Here is a 14,731-nt window from a genome sequence, read left to right on the forward strand (position 1 = left end):
ATATAATCTAAAATGCAGTCTTGCTTTTTTCTCAATAAGAAGAACCATAATTTTAAATTTAAATTCCAACCAGCCACTGTAGCTAAGAAATCTAGATAAAAATAAAGATGTTTTACACAGTGATTTTACTGAATGAACGCAAGGAAAAATATTTAATAACTATAAATATAAAAGCAATATTTATCAATGCACTTCATGAAAATATTTTGAGATGTGAAAAATGCTACACAGACACTTCCATTAAAATTTGTGAGCGATGATGAAAACAAAAGGTTGAATCAGAGTTTGGAATCAATTCACTAAAATTGATTCATAGAAACTGATTCAGTGATTCACTTAATCTATTCCTTGAAACATGAAAAAAAAAAATTTAAGATTTATTTTTGCCTTTTATTTCATAGGACAGTAGTTAGACAGGAAGCAAAGTTGGAGAGAGAGAGGGGGGACGGGATTGGGAAAGATCTGCGAGCTGGGGCTCGAACACGGGACGCCCAAAGCGCAACGGCGCTACATGTCGACGCGCTGCCCACGAAGCTATCGGCGCCGACATGAAACTTTTTTTTTAATCTCTCATATTTATGAATAACAATTAAGAAAAGAACAACTGTGACATTAACCCAACTAATCTTTATGAAACGTAATAGCCAAACAAAAAGCGCATTAAAATCATTGCAACATTCACAGTACTGCTTAATTTTATAAGCTTAACGCTAGCAGAATTACTGCTAATATACCCTTAATATTAAATTTATCTCCAGCCCTACTGTGCATGAGAACGGTACTGTTTTCTGGAGCCCATTATATATCATAGAAAAAGAGTACAAACAAGCACAAAGATGAGTGTTTCGGGGGGGGAAGCGAATAAAGGGTTTAGAAATAGAATGCCATGCTAACAAGACTACGCTAACAGATGATTGTTCAGGGCCCTCAATGAATCTGAATAGGACAAAGGCCTTTCCTGCCTTATTGTGCTGTGGAGACCTGTGGAGCAACCACACTTCATCTTTTTCACAGCTCTCTCAATTCAAATCATTAAGAAAAGGGAGACTTGACTAAATGTACCAATTATGCAGCTGCCTCACACAGAGTGAAAAACGCTCGTCACCCCGGTGGTGAACATGTCCAAGACCGCAGTTGAAGTGTGTTGTGAATAGTAGCCTTAAAAAGTGAAGTGTCCTAGCAGAGGAGACAAAACAGCAGCTGAGTTCAAGCCATTCTTGTGCATCTACCAAGGAGAAGCCTTTCATCTTTGTCCTCCATAGGAGCTCCAAACTCTCAGACTGGTTAGAGGGTTCTAATACACAACAGCAGGGTTGGATCAATAGAGAAATTTTGGCTTTGGTATACCAGCTGGGATCGTTGCTTACATACTAAATAAACGGCCTGAACTGATTAAATGACTGCTGACAAAAGTTTGTCAACTTTGTAACAAGTATTACAGTACAAAACTCAAGAAATGTTCTACATGAAAATTAGAGATGCACAGATCGACTGGCCAGGGACCAGAATCAGCCGGTTCTCCACATGATCGGCCCATTTTGACTTCACACCTACGCTCACATCCGCATGTAAACATGTCGTCAAGGTGGACATTCTTCACTGTGAGTGAAGAAGACACAAATTTCACTATTTGTAATACGTGTATGGCCATAGTAAACAATAGTGAAACCACCACAGGGCTCGATTAACACTTGTTTGGGACAAGTAGATTTTTAAAGGCAAGTGAGAGAGGATTTTACTTGCCTGACCGGACAAGGAGCCTGATTAAAACTTCAATAACAAAAATAACTAGTGAAGCACTGAAACTTGGTCACCAAATATTTTTGCATGAGAATGATTCTGATTTTACTGCATTCAGAGTAAACAGATACTGATAGGACAAATGTATTGATGTCATATGAGGCTGTCTGAGTGAGAGAGACTCCTGCAGACATCAAAACAAATGAGTGCAACAGCACACAAAGTATTTCACAGAAAGCTATAGATGCATACTACGGTAGAAAAAAAAAGATATTTATAATATATGATATAGGTAAGCAACATTACACAACCACGTTTCCCCCAATATCAATACAATTGCAATGTGACACTGATTTTTTACAATAGTAGTTCAATAAACAATAGGTTTTTTTAAACTGAATTTAACAGTAAAATTAAGTGACATTTTAGGCATGATATTGACCATTTTTGCTCAATTTGGCTGATGAAAATAGTTCCAATCAAAGCCACACAGCAGAACTGTTGTGTGTCTCCAAGCAACACACAGCGGTGTTTTGTTACAAAATGTATCCACGTTTTTGAACGAATCGAGTGAGTCAATAATTCAGTAACCCATTCATAAAGAAAGTAGTCACTTGCCTCGTTTCTAAATGAATCAGCCATTTGAATGAATCGGTTGAATGAATGAATAAATGACTCGCTCATTAAAACAGTCATTTGCCGCCACCTACAGTTTGGTTTCATATTTAAAAGTATCCTTGCATTTTTCCCAACTTAGACCAGATTGGGGAATTGTAATGCTTAATAATTTCTTTTATTATGTAAATAATTTTTGCATTGAAAAAAAAAGTAGATTTTTGTTTCTGTATGCTGTCAATTATAGCTCTTAGATAGAAAATCAGAATCGGCAAAAATCGCTATCGGCAGGTCACACTTACAAAAAAAATTGGAAATCGGAAATGACCAAGAAAATTACAATCGGTGCAATTCTAATGAAGATTAATAAAACAAAAAACTAGCATAACTGGGAAAAATCATATTATAAAGCAAAATCTTTACAACTTGCCTCCATTAATAATAAAAAGTCACTACATACAAATAACACTAGACTATGCTGAGAAACTGAGTTTAACTGAATTGAATTTAAATGGAATGATACCAGTTAGCACAACTTTGACAGCGCTAAAATACTAAAACTTAAATAAAACCATACTGAAACTAGAAAACTCCACAACTAACAATGATATCATATAAATGAATGAAAACTAAATTGACTGATAATTAACTCAGTTTTACACTTTATAAATAATAGTGTGTAGTAATTGAAAGCAGAGTTATGGTCATAAGAATTTAGTAACATGTCTGATAATTTTAGACACCCTTGATTCCAATGCCACAAGTCTTTTGCATGTCATCTTTACGGTTAAAATAAAACTGGGTATAGTCGCTAGTTTTCACATTACAAAGGGTGGAAATTCCACCAAAAGAAAAATAAAACCCAGTTAATTATTCCTCAGCCCAACGGCAGTGATGCACAAGTAAAGTGACAAAACCTAAAATGTAGTAAATCGGCAGTGCCAGTACACATTAAACTAATCATGCTCCGCTGTGAGGGATACACTGGAAAAAATGAAATCAAGCCCAGTTCAGATGTTAAATGAATGATCACAATAGCCCCATTGTAATGGCATTTGGACAGAAGCTTTGATTCAGAAAAAGGGAGGCGGTGGGAACTCTGGGCTCAAGGATCTCTGATGAAGGGAAAAAAGCAACTCATCAAGTGCCGTGCTGTGATGCTTGGATGTGGATTTGGCAGTGATTTCTGCAGTCTGTGCATCATCAAACTCCCAACTGCTCTTGAGTGGCATGCCAGCTCCCATCTACAGCAGTCGTTCATGCCACAGCCTGAGAGACAGTTGGTTTGGACCTCGTCCTTGGCAAGTTCGCTTTGATGGTTGTAAGGATAGACTTAGTAACTCCTTATATTGTTCTCGTGTTGAAAACTGAAGTCTTTTGGCAACTGTCTGTAAACCATTAGCACTCATTCAATGAGGATGGAAACTGACAGCAAGACAGGAGCCACTCGATCAGATTTGATTTGCACTTGATTTGTAGACCCGAGTGCTGCTGATCCGATTCCTAATTCCGAACTTAAGTAATACCACTTTAAACTTCTAATTTTACTCCCAGACCTCCCACTTGACCCTGTGCAGCTCCTATTCCCACTCTACAGCAGAAAGGAGTCAGCCAGTCCCAAAACCTCTCCCAGGCACGATACTCCCTCTCTCCGGAGAAACCCCAGGGCCAAGTTCCCGTCTGCTGGGCCCTCTGTCAGCTCGCTGGAGTGTGTCTCAACCCCCGCCAGCAGAAATACATAAATAAATGAATAAATAAATAAATAAATGAAGAAATAAATTAATTAAATGCTGAAATAAATAAATGCAGATATGCATAAATGAATGAATAAATGATTTTGTCAAAAGTGTCATTTTTATTTGTGCTATTTTTGTACCATTTGTGTTATACTACATTTATTTCTACATTTATGTATTTCTACATTTATTTATGTATTTCTACATTTATTTATTTTTACATTTATTTATGCATTTCTACATTTATTTATTTCTGTATTTCTATGTCCGTATGTTAATAAGGTAGGCGGTCCTAACCTCTCTCAATACAGGATTGGTCAATTAGGCAAACCAGTCAGAACAACCGTTTCTGTTAGGAATGAACACGAGATACCAATTAGCCTAGTTAGCTTGCTAAATTTATTAAAGGGGTCCTATGATGTTGCTAAAAAGAACATTATTTTGTGTAATAACGCCGTTTCCTTTATACTTTTGCTGATATTTTCAATAGATTGCTGTTCACTGTGACCCAAAATATGTCTGCATAAAACATAATTTAACCCTTAAAAGACCATAAAGCGACAATATTTATTTATTGCTATTTTCCATCGTGACAAAAATAATACAATTTCAGGATTTTTTTTTATGATTTAATGTTTGTGAATACATTATTTTTTGTACATTAACATTTGTATTTTATTAGTACAAAAACATTTATTAATATACATCATTTTTTTATGAAGGAAAGAGTGTTTGAAAATGGGACATGATGTAAGTGCTAGAATGCACTTTGGGGTGAATTTGCCTTTAAATTTCTCCAAAATTGTAAAGTAAAATGACTTGAAAATTAACACAGTAATAGTCAGGGTCCCTGTGAACAGGAATCAATTGAAAGAATGAGGAAAACTATAAAGGAAAGATTTTTATGAGTGTTTGAAAATGGGTAATGGTGCAACTGCTAGAATGCACTTTGTTTTTTGGAGTGATTTTGCCATTATTTTTCTGCAAAACTATACAGTACAATGATTTGAAAATTAATACAGTAATAGTCAGGGTGACTGTGAACAGGAATCAATTCAAAGAATGAGCAAACCTATTAAGAAAAGGTTTTTATGAGTGTTTGAAAATGGGACATGATTTAAAAGTGCTATAATGCACTTTTACACTTGGGGTGAATTTGCCTTTAATTTTCTCTAAAACTGTACAGTAAAATGACTTGAAAATTAATACAGCAATAGTCAGTGTGACTGTGAACAGGAATCAATTAAATGAATTAGCAAAGCTATAAAGAAAAGGTTTTTATGAGTGTTTGAAAATTGGTAATGGTGCATCTGCTAGAATGCACATTGATTTTTGGAGTGATTTGCCTTTAATTTATACAAAATTTGTACAATAGATTTAACTTAAATCGGAACTTAATGGAAAGATTTTATAAATGTTTATAAAATATATAAAAATATATTCTGATGTCGCTTTATGGTCTTTTTAGGGTTAAATTACGTTTTATGCAGACATATTTTGGGTCACAGTGAACAGCAATCTATTGAAAATATCAGCAAAATAAAGGAAACGGCGTTATGACAGCGTCTTTACATCCATTTTGACCGCTCCTAGCACCCATACCGCAAGTGCGCGATTAGACGCGCAAAACAAAAAAAAGTGCGGCTGGCTTGACCGTGTATTTTCAAGACACGGCTGGCTTGACCGCAGTTTCAGAGCGCATGTGAAGCTGACCTGCTACATCTTGAAAACTGGCGAACACAGCTGGATCAAGGTCTACATCCATATCAGCACTGAGTAGCAGCCACTTTCAAATACAACATTTTCACTGCAGTGAAAAACTTTTGCTCTCCCGCTTGCCGGACACAAAGCGAGGCACGCACATTCGGAAGCAGTCTACGTAGCTCTTACACAATTAAATATTACAAAAAATATTGTATTTTGTTGGGTGATGACGTCATAAAATATGACGACAGACATTCAAAGCTTCATTGTAAAACCTCAAAAGAAGCTTCGAATGTAAATATATGACAAAAATGGCATTCAGTTCAGTCTAGTATGAACGGTCAGAATGACCGCTATGGCCATTCTAGTAGTTATAGATTTCCGGTAGTTCTAGTGTTAAATGCAAATCATTAGCAATGGTACTTAAAAAACCCGCCATATTTAACAGAACTAGTATCCACAGTAGTACAGCCGTAATGATAACGATCCTGTTAAAAAAATCCTGCACTGAGAGAGGTTAGGACCGCCTACCTTATTAACATACGGGCACAGAAATAAATAAATGTAGAAATGTAGAAATGCATAAATAAATGTAAAAATAAATAAATGTAGAAATACATAAATACATGTAGAAATACATAAATAAATGTAGAAATAAATGTAGTATAACACAAATGGTACAAAAATAGCACAAATAAAAATGACACTTTTGACAAAATCATTTATTCATTCATTTATGCATATCTGCATTAAATTACTTAAAGGGGTCCTATTATGCTTTTTCACTTTTTTAATTTTAGTCAGTGTGTAGTGAGTTTGTTTGGGCATAAAAAAGATCTAGAAAGTTACAAATCTCAAAGTCCACTCCAAAGGGAGATATTTCGTTTTTAAAAAATCCCTTTTCAAGAACTACAACGAACGGCTCGTTTGGACTACAGCGTTGGTTTCCGGTTGTGGTTAGAACGCTTGGTTGAGTGCATCAGACGAGACGATGAAGAAGTTCATCAAAGCCGGAACTAATCGAGCCGTTTGTGCCAGGCTGGGGAGAAAGGTATTTTAATAATATAAATTATGTGAAAAATTATGCGTTTTTCGAACCACCAAGCATGAGAGCATGTTCTAGTACACCCCCAAAACAAAATCAAGACTTTGTAAAAGAGCATAATAGGACCCCTTTAAGCATTTAATTATTTATTTATTTATTCATTTATTTATTTATGTATTTCTACATTTATTTATTTATTTCAGCATTTAATTATTTATTTATTCCTTTATTTCTTCATTTACTTATTTATGTATTTCTATATTTATTTATTCATTTATGTATTTCTACATTTATTTATTTATGCATTTATGTATTTATTTATTTATTCATTTATTTATTTATTTATACTTAAGACATTTCTCGTCCTCCATAGAGATGTAAGTAAAAACAGCTAGTAAAAAACAATCCCCCACAGCCTGAGGAGAGTGACTAACTTCCAACTGAAGCAGTCCAATCTAAACAAAGCTTACTTAAGCTCGCTCCCCAATATCTTACAATTCATCATGCTGGTTTCCAGGTTAATTTCCTAAAATGACTGTTTCCATTTACTCAGTTTACACACTTGAAAAGCGCTCTCTAACAATCTGTCTTAAATATACAGTCATTCTGCATTGGGGTTTTCACACACTTCATGCCCAAAAACCCCAGAAGTTTGCATATTAACCAGTATAATACAAATTCAGCCAAAGAAATAATAGTCCTACCTCCATGAAACAGGTCCCTGCTGCGGTGTTCTCCTTAATGGATGCATTGTAGAACTTGCTGCCAAACACAGGTTCATTATCATTAATATCCTGTAGGATCACTTTGACCACAGCTGTAGAAGATAAAGGTGGTCGTCCTCTGTCGGCAGCAACCACAGTTACACTCGGCATAGGGTCCGTTTCGTAATCAAGCTGGGTCAAGGTGGTGACGATACCAGTGACTGCGTCAACACTGAACCAGTCTGAATGAGTTTCTTCGTTCTGTAGGATGCTGTACTGAACATCTCCGTTGGGTCCCTGGTCTTTGTCCCGTGCTGTAACCTGTACAACAAAACTTCCCGGAAAGGCAACCTCTGGAATAACCTGGATGTATTCTGGCTGGTCAAACAAAGGCGGGTTGTCGTTAACGTCCGTGACCTGAATGGTAAATGAAGACTCTGCCCGTAATGGAGGAGTGCCAGAATCTGTGGCCAAGACTCTGAGTTCATAATGGTCTTGCTCTTCACGATCAAGGATCTGATCTACACAGATGAGATAGATGATGCTATCTTTGGTGGTCAAAGCAAACTTTCCATCACCCCCTTCCAAAGACACATTCACATTGGCATATTCTCCATAATCAGGGTCCGTGACTGAAATCCTAGCCACGTACTGGCCAGGCTGCGCTCCTTCAGAGATGCGTGGAGAACCATCCTCACTGAGGAAGATGATGGTCATGGTGGGCTGGTTGTCATTGTAGTCTCGCACCTGGATGGTCACAAAAGCATTGGTGACCTCTGGTTGACTGGCATTGTCCCGAGCCTGTACCACAAGCTCGTGAACTCTTCTCATCTCGAAATCCAAAGGCTTGTTCAGAGTGATAACTCCAGTTCGAGTGTCAATGACAAAGTAGCGATCAGGATCACTCTGTCTCCTGTTGATGTCGTAGAGCACCAACCCATTGTCGCCTTCATCAGCATCTGAAGCAAACACCTGCAGTATATTGTTCCCAGGTTGAAGGTTCTCTGAGATCACTGCATGGTAGCGACTCTGGTTGAAGACTGGGGCGTTGTCATTGATGTCCTGCACAATCAAATCCAGGATCATTTGTCCAGTCCTCTTGGGTGAACCACCATCAAATGCTTCCAGGAGCAGAGTGTACGAAGATCTGGTCTCTCTGTCCAAAACTGCATTGACTACCAAATCCAAGTAGAGCACTTTGTTGGATCCTCGTTTGGTTTCAAGAAGAAAAGCTTGTCCTACATTTCCATCCGTTATGATGTAGCCTTGCGTAGTGAGCTGGCCCTCATCTGCATCCAAAGCAGGCTCAAGAGGAAACTTGGTGCCAATGGTTGTCTGTTCTGGAATCTTAAACATGGCTCTTTTTCTTGGGAACACTGGAGCGTGGTCGTTGATGTCATTTACTAAGATGGTGACTTCTACGGTTATTCCGGTTATGGTGACTGCTATGAAGCTGTAACGGTCCCGTACTTCCCGGTCCAAGACCTTTGCGGTTTTTATGATCCCTGTACTCTCATCGATGTCCAGATCGGTGCCGACACCTGTACCCTGATGATCTGAGATGAAATAATGGGTTGCAGTCATGTCAGGTGGGAGGCCAGCACTAATGTCACCTACTACAGTTCCTGCTGGCTGTTCCTCATCTAGCTGGAGCTGCAACGTTCCTGGCACCATGGATGAGTGGATGGTCATGAGTTGTAGCGCCACATAGTGGATCACCAATATCCACCACCAAGCCCTGTTTTGATGCAACGGATCCATAATCGTCCTTCCTTTACTATTCATTGAATATTCTTCTTACAAAACCTGACAGGACAAATGGAAAATGACATTAGTTAGAGAAACAAGGATAAGTGAACTAACAGAAAGTGGTTCGACATAATCCAAAAATCTAAAAAAGCATGCATTACAAAAAGATGGATTACACAAGCAGGCTCAGTTACAGTTATGACAAGAATGCTTAAGTGGCTTTCCACATGTTGCATGAGTTCACCTTTAATAAAGCAGCAGCACACCATGTGCACACATGTGGTACCTGCATTTTACTGTCAGCTAATAAGTCAAGATATTACTGCTATAATTAAAACGAGAAGCTTCACTGTACTAAAATGAAAAGAAACCACATAGTGGTTAGACACGTCCCAAAAAGGTCTTATAGTCTTTTTGTCTGATTGTTTTAGTCATAGTTTTTGCCCTTTAACAAAACTATCCTTTAAATTCCTGTCATGATGATTATTTTAGTTAATGTTGGCATGTTTGTTAGAGAGATCCAAACTTAAAATACTTAATTTTCCCTTCAACTCCCATTTCTTTTGGGGTGTAAACTTAAGGAATGTTCTCCTACAGAAGAATATCTGTGCAATGATGGACAGGAGCCTAAAATAGAGACTGTGGCTAACATGACCCCCCCTTTTTAGTAAAACTATTCAACTGCAGCCCACACTGATGCAAAAGAGAGCCAAGAGGACCCTTTAAAGCCAACTGAGTATTAACCCTGTCGTATATTAATGCCAATACTAATGCCCAAAATGAAGCTAGAAAAACGCTGGTGGGCCAATTCTTATATATTAAAACCACAAAGGTCTCCTCTGAGTGTTCCTCCAGCTCCTTTTTAAATTAGCAATTCCTCATCCATAAAATTGCAGCTTGTGGGCCTGCAAACTATGACGACCTTATTGTTGAAATTATGATTCCTGGATTAGGCCCTTTTCTAGGTCCAAATGAATTATAAACATTCTGTAAGACGGGATCTTAAATATTTACGTATGCTTGTTAGAAGAACTTGACTCATCCAGCCCAGCTACTCAAGTATGAAGGATCTGCAAAGCAGAAAGGAGATGAAAGATTGAAAGTTATGAGAGAGCTTATTATCCAAGATATTATGAATTGCGTGGTTTTCTGGTTCCCTTTTTGGAATAAAAGCATTACAAGAAAATTGTAATTCACATGCAAAGGGACAACTGAACCTCACATTTGACTCTGCCTTTGACTAAATCTCTTGAAACAACACTGTAAATCAACATTGATCCCCTTTATAGCACATTTTTAAAAGTAAGCTAGATAGAGATTGCCAGTGCCACTTAGATTTAAGTCATAGTTTTTGCCCATTAACAAAAATATCCTTTAAATTCCTGTCAAGTTATGAGAGAGCTTATTATCCGAGATATTATGAATTGCGTGGGTTTTCTGGTTCCCTTTTTGGAATAAAAGCATTACAGGAAAATTGTAATTCAGATGCAAAGGGACAACTGAACCTCACATTTGACTCTGCCTTTGACTAAATCTCTTCATTTAAAAATGTGCTATAAAGGGGATCAACAAACAACACAGTAAATCAACATTGATCCCCTTTATAGCATATTTTTAAAAGTAAGCTAGATAGAGATTGCCAGTGCCACTTAGATTTAAACACAAACAGAATGGACTGTATGCAGTGTAATTTTCCAAGAAAAGTGAGTTTATGAATTTAAAGCAATCATAATTTTAAAAATGTTTAATACATTTGTAAAAAAAACTAATGTTTTTACTTAAACTTTTTTTTTTTTTTTTAAATAGCAATGTGTATATGTCTTAATTGCTGAGTCCTGCACATACTGCGACTCACATGTTTTTCTGACAATTTAAGCCTAAGTCTTAACCAAGGACTGAAGACAAAATGAAGACATGAGCAGTTCTAAGATGAGCCTGTCACCGTCTGCATTACTACGAAAAGCCACAAAATCAATTTCAGGCCAAGGGAAATAATCATGTCATTCTCAATCACATAATTTTAAAAATGTTTAATACATTTGTAAAAAAAACTAATGTTTTTACTTAAACTTTTTTTTTTTTTTTTTAAATAGCAATGTGTATATGTCTTAATTGCTGAGTCCTGCACATACTGCGACTCACATGTTTTTCTGACAATTTAAGCCTAAGTCTTAACCAAGGACTGAAGACAAAATGAAGACATGAGCAGTTCTAAGATGAGCCTGTCACCGTCTGCATTACTACGAAAAGCCACAAAATCAATTTCAGGCCAAGGGAAATAATCATGTCATTCTCAATCACTGTGAAAGAAAAATGACTTCACAATAAAATTCTATACAATCGACCACAGGATTTCACATGTTTTCATAAAGTAAATAAAAACAGAATCACAGGAAATACAGAGAGGCTCCCTCCGGTGGTGGACTACAGCTATATATATTTTTCCCCCTCTACAAAATTTTTATGCTACTTTTTTCACTTTCTACCCCACAGGTTATTTGTTTTAAGTAGGTAAGTATGTCTCAATGTGTCCGTAGGTTTAACTCGATTAACTCCAGAGTGACTGGTAGTGTTGAATCTTGCGCACAGCTGCACATGTGGTTAATCTAAAATGTGTGTGAATGAGTCTGATGATGCAGGTGTCCACATAAAAGTGTGTGTGAACGCCTGTGTGTGTGAGTCAGATCTGTGCGTGCTGTGCGCCTCATTGCGGTAGTCTGTCAAGTCTGTGGTAGTGACAGTGTGTGTGTGTGTGCCTGAGCGAGGGAGCAGACCAGGAGGGCTCCACACAGTCTGCCCTGCACCCTCTCTGGCTTTGCTGCATTGTAATTGGGGTCTGCTGGAAGCCTGCCCTGTGCATATGGGAATCCAAAGCTAATTTCAGTCTGTCAGCATCACAGGGACTGAGAAACACACACACACACACACACACACAAGCAGGAACACTCTCATATGTTTAAGAAAGTACAGGCACACACACCCACACACAATACCTCCAACGTAGATTATGTGTATCAAACACTTCTTCTCGAAAGTAAAGCTTCCAAATACATGACGCCCATAAGTGTGTGTATACACACACACACACACATTTATATTGTGAGATTTCAAAACAAAAATACAATTAAAAAAATATAGAAATATATCTTAATTATAGCATTATAATTATAATTATGATTCATATTTTATAATATTAAACAATATAAATTACATTTATATCAAATTATATAATACATTTTATTTTAAACACACTAAAAGCCTTCTTAAACTGTTCATTGAGGTTTTAAGATTAAAAATTTTACTGTGAACAAAAATATTATGATTGGTTCTCCAGACATTGAGGCAATGTCCCAGACTTTGTCAAAGGCTGAAACAAAGTTGCACAGATGTGTTCAACGGGCACTGCCACTTTTACTAACGACTTGAACCGACCTCCAAAGAGCTGGACATGTACCACGGCAAACGAACCTAGACAACTGCTATTTTGTCCAAGATAAGTTTCTTTTTCTTGCATTTAATGCCTCGTTAAACTACATGGCATGAAGAGAAATACTCTTGGATTCCAGCTAAATATAAAAGGGTTGTAACTATACCATATTATTCATAAACCATATATATATATAAAGTGGAGTTCATACCGATCAAATTAGGTCAAGACGTTGGCCATATATCTTATAATTCTGCTAATTTTATAAGAGCATGTTGAAAGTGTTATATCGCTGTTTCTGACTTTCCATCTTTGGGCGTCTTTCCAACACTCTGGGTCATGTGTTTAACCCAGACCACTTAATACGACAAAGGGCTTGTGGTTTAATTATAGAAAATGGCCCATTTGAAGAAAAAAAGAAAACTCTGGTGTACAAGGCACAGTCTATCCCTTGACAAAGTCTGACACAGATGAAATGAAAACAGGTCTGCTCTATTTAATTTAAAGCATTCCCTCAATAACACTTAATAATGGTCTCCAAGCTGTTCACACCTGCTGATTCCAAGCACCTCAGGGCAGTTTTGTACTTTTTTTTTTTTTATAATCTTCCATTAACGAAAAGGAGAAGATAGCAGATTTGTGGGTATGTAGACCACTAATATTTCTGAGCAAGTGTTGCTGCCTTCCTCCATTAGCCAGAACCTCCATTCCACACAATGGTTCCAAAGATCTGACAGAGCAGAAATCTGGAGCTAAACAATCCCAAAGAAGCTGCTCTGTTAAACACTGAAACCACTCTGGCCAAGACGCTGGGGATGAAAACAACCACAGCTGGCCAGACCAATGCTGATCATCTATCACTCGATGTCCAAAACGCTTTCCCAACCAGTGGAAGACATCCACGTCACTCACGACACCTCAAACAACACTCGCACTGGAATACTGTAATGACTGCAAACACGGCTTTAAAGAATTATGTTTTTTCTAAAGTTCATTTCGGTTAGATTGAGAGGGCGGATGAGGTAAAGACAATATATTGGCCCCTTCAGTGTACATGATGAGTGAGAAAAGGCCCTGAAAGCCAAAAAGACCTTAAAAAGAAACCCTAAGCAGCCATAAAGTAACACCATCAATCTCAACATTGGGCAACTCAAATATTTCCATTTTAAAGGATGTTTTGTGCTGGGCCAAATTAACTTCACGATGACTATCATTTGATCTCAAGCAAACATGCTGTCACACTGGGATTGTTTTCCTAAAATGTATTGCTTTTACAAGATAACGGAAAGAAATCCAGGAAAACAACCAACCTGGCCAATCGTGATCAATTTCAATACAACTTCTGCTTGTTTGAGCAATTCACTCACTCTGAGATCCAGTGAGACTTGGCAAGAGAGGCTTCATGTTGAAGCACTTATCTAAAATAATAGATCTGCAAACACCAACCACACACTGAGCCTTGTAACTACAGTTGGAAACTGAGAACCAATTCTTATTCAGAAGCAGTTCCATTTAAAAAAAATTTATAGATAAATAAATAAATACCAGAACCGACTACCAAATGAATTAATCAAAAAATACAGCACAACCAGTGTAGTCTGATTCAAAAACAAATGAATCTAATGAGTCGATTCTTCTCACTAGTGCAGTCCAGTTCCTGAGCAAATGACTCTTATAAACCAGTTCTTTTTAATGAATCAAACACGTGCAACTTACAACTAACTGTGAGACTTAAATCAATGTAGTTCCTGACTGGTTGTTCAAATGACTTGTATGGTTTTTTTTTTTCAGTGGTATTTAAAAAGAAAATTACCACACATATGCACCTATTTCAGCTCTAAAGTTGCAAAGATTAAAGTCTCAAATCCAAAGAGATATTCTTTATAAAAGTTAAGAGTCAGCCACGCCTACCTAAAACGGCTCGTTCTAACACGCCCCCAACATACCTACGTCACTATCTGGGAAGATTTTAATAACGCCGCCCAAATGTTCATGCAAAGAAAGAAGGCGT

At 37.2% G+C, this 14,731-nt stretch overlaps 1 protein-coding gene across 1 annotated transcript in view; it reads right to left on the reverse strand.

Annotated features, from left to right (window-relative positions):
• The window catches only part of LOC107752741 (protocadherin-16-like), a 115,129-nt gene that overhangs the window by 94,532 nt on the left and 5,866 nt on the right, over positions 1–14,731 (reverse strand). The window contains exon 2 of the mRNA XM_016568772.1: positions 7,545–9,350. Coding sequence (XP_016424258.1) covers positions 7,545–9,329 — 1,785 coding nt within the window. The 5' untranslated portion in view covers positions 9,330–9,350. The remainder of the gene's footprint in view (positions 1–7,544; positions 9,351–14,731) is intronic.

Source organism: Sinocyclocheilus rhinocerous, unplaced genomic scaffold, assembly GCF_001515625.1.
Source record: "Sinocyclocheilus rhinocerous isolate Xijiao unplaced genomic scaffold, SAMN03320098_v1.1 scaffold1965, whole genome shotgun sequence".
In the NCBI taxonomy this organism is placed as follows: Eukaryota; Metazoa; Chordata; class Actinopteri; order Cypriniformes; family Cyprinidae; genus Sinocyclocheilus; species Sinocyclocheilus rhinocerous.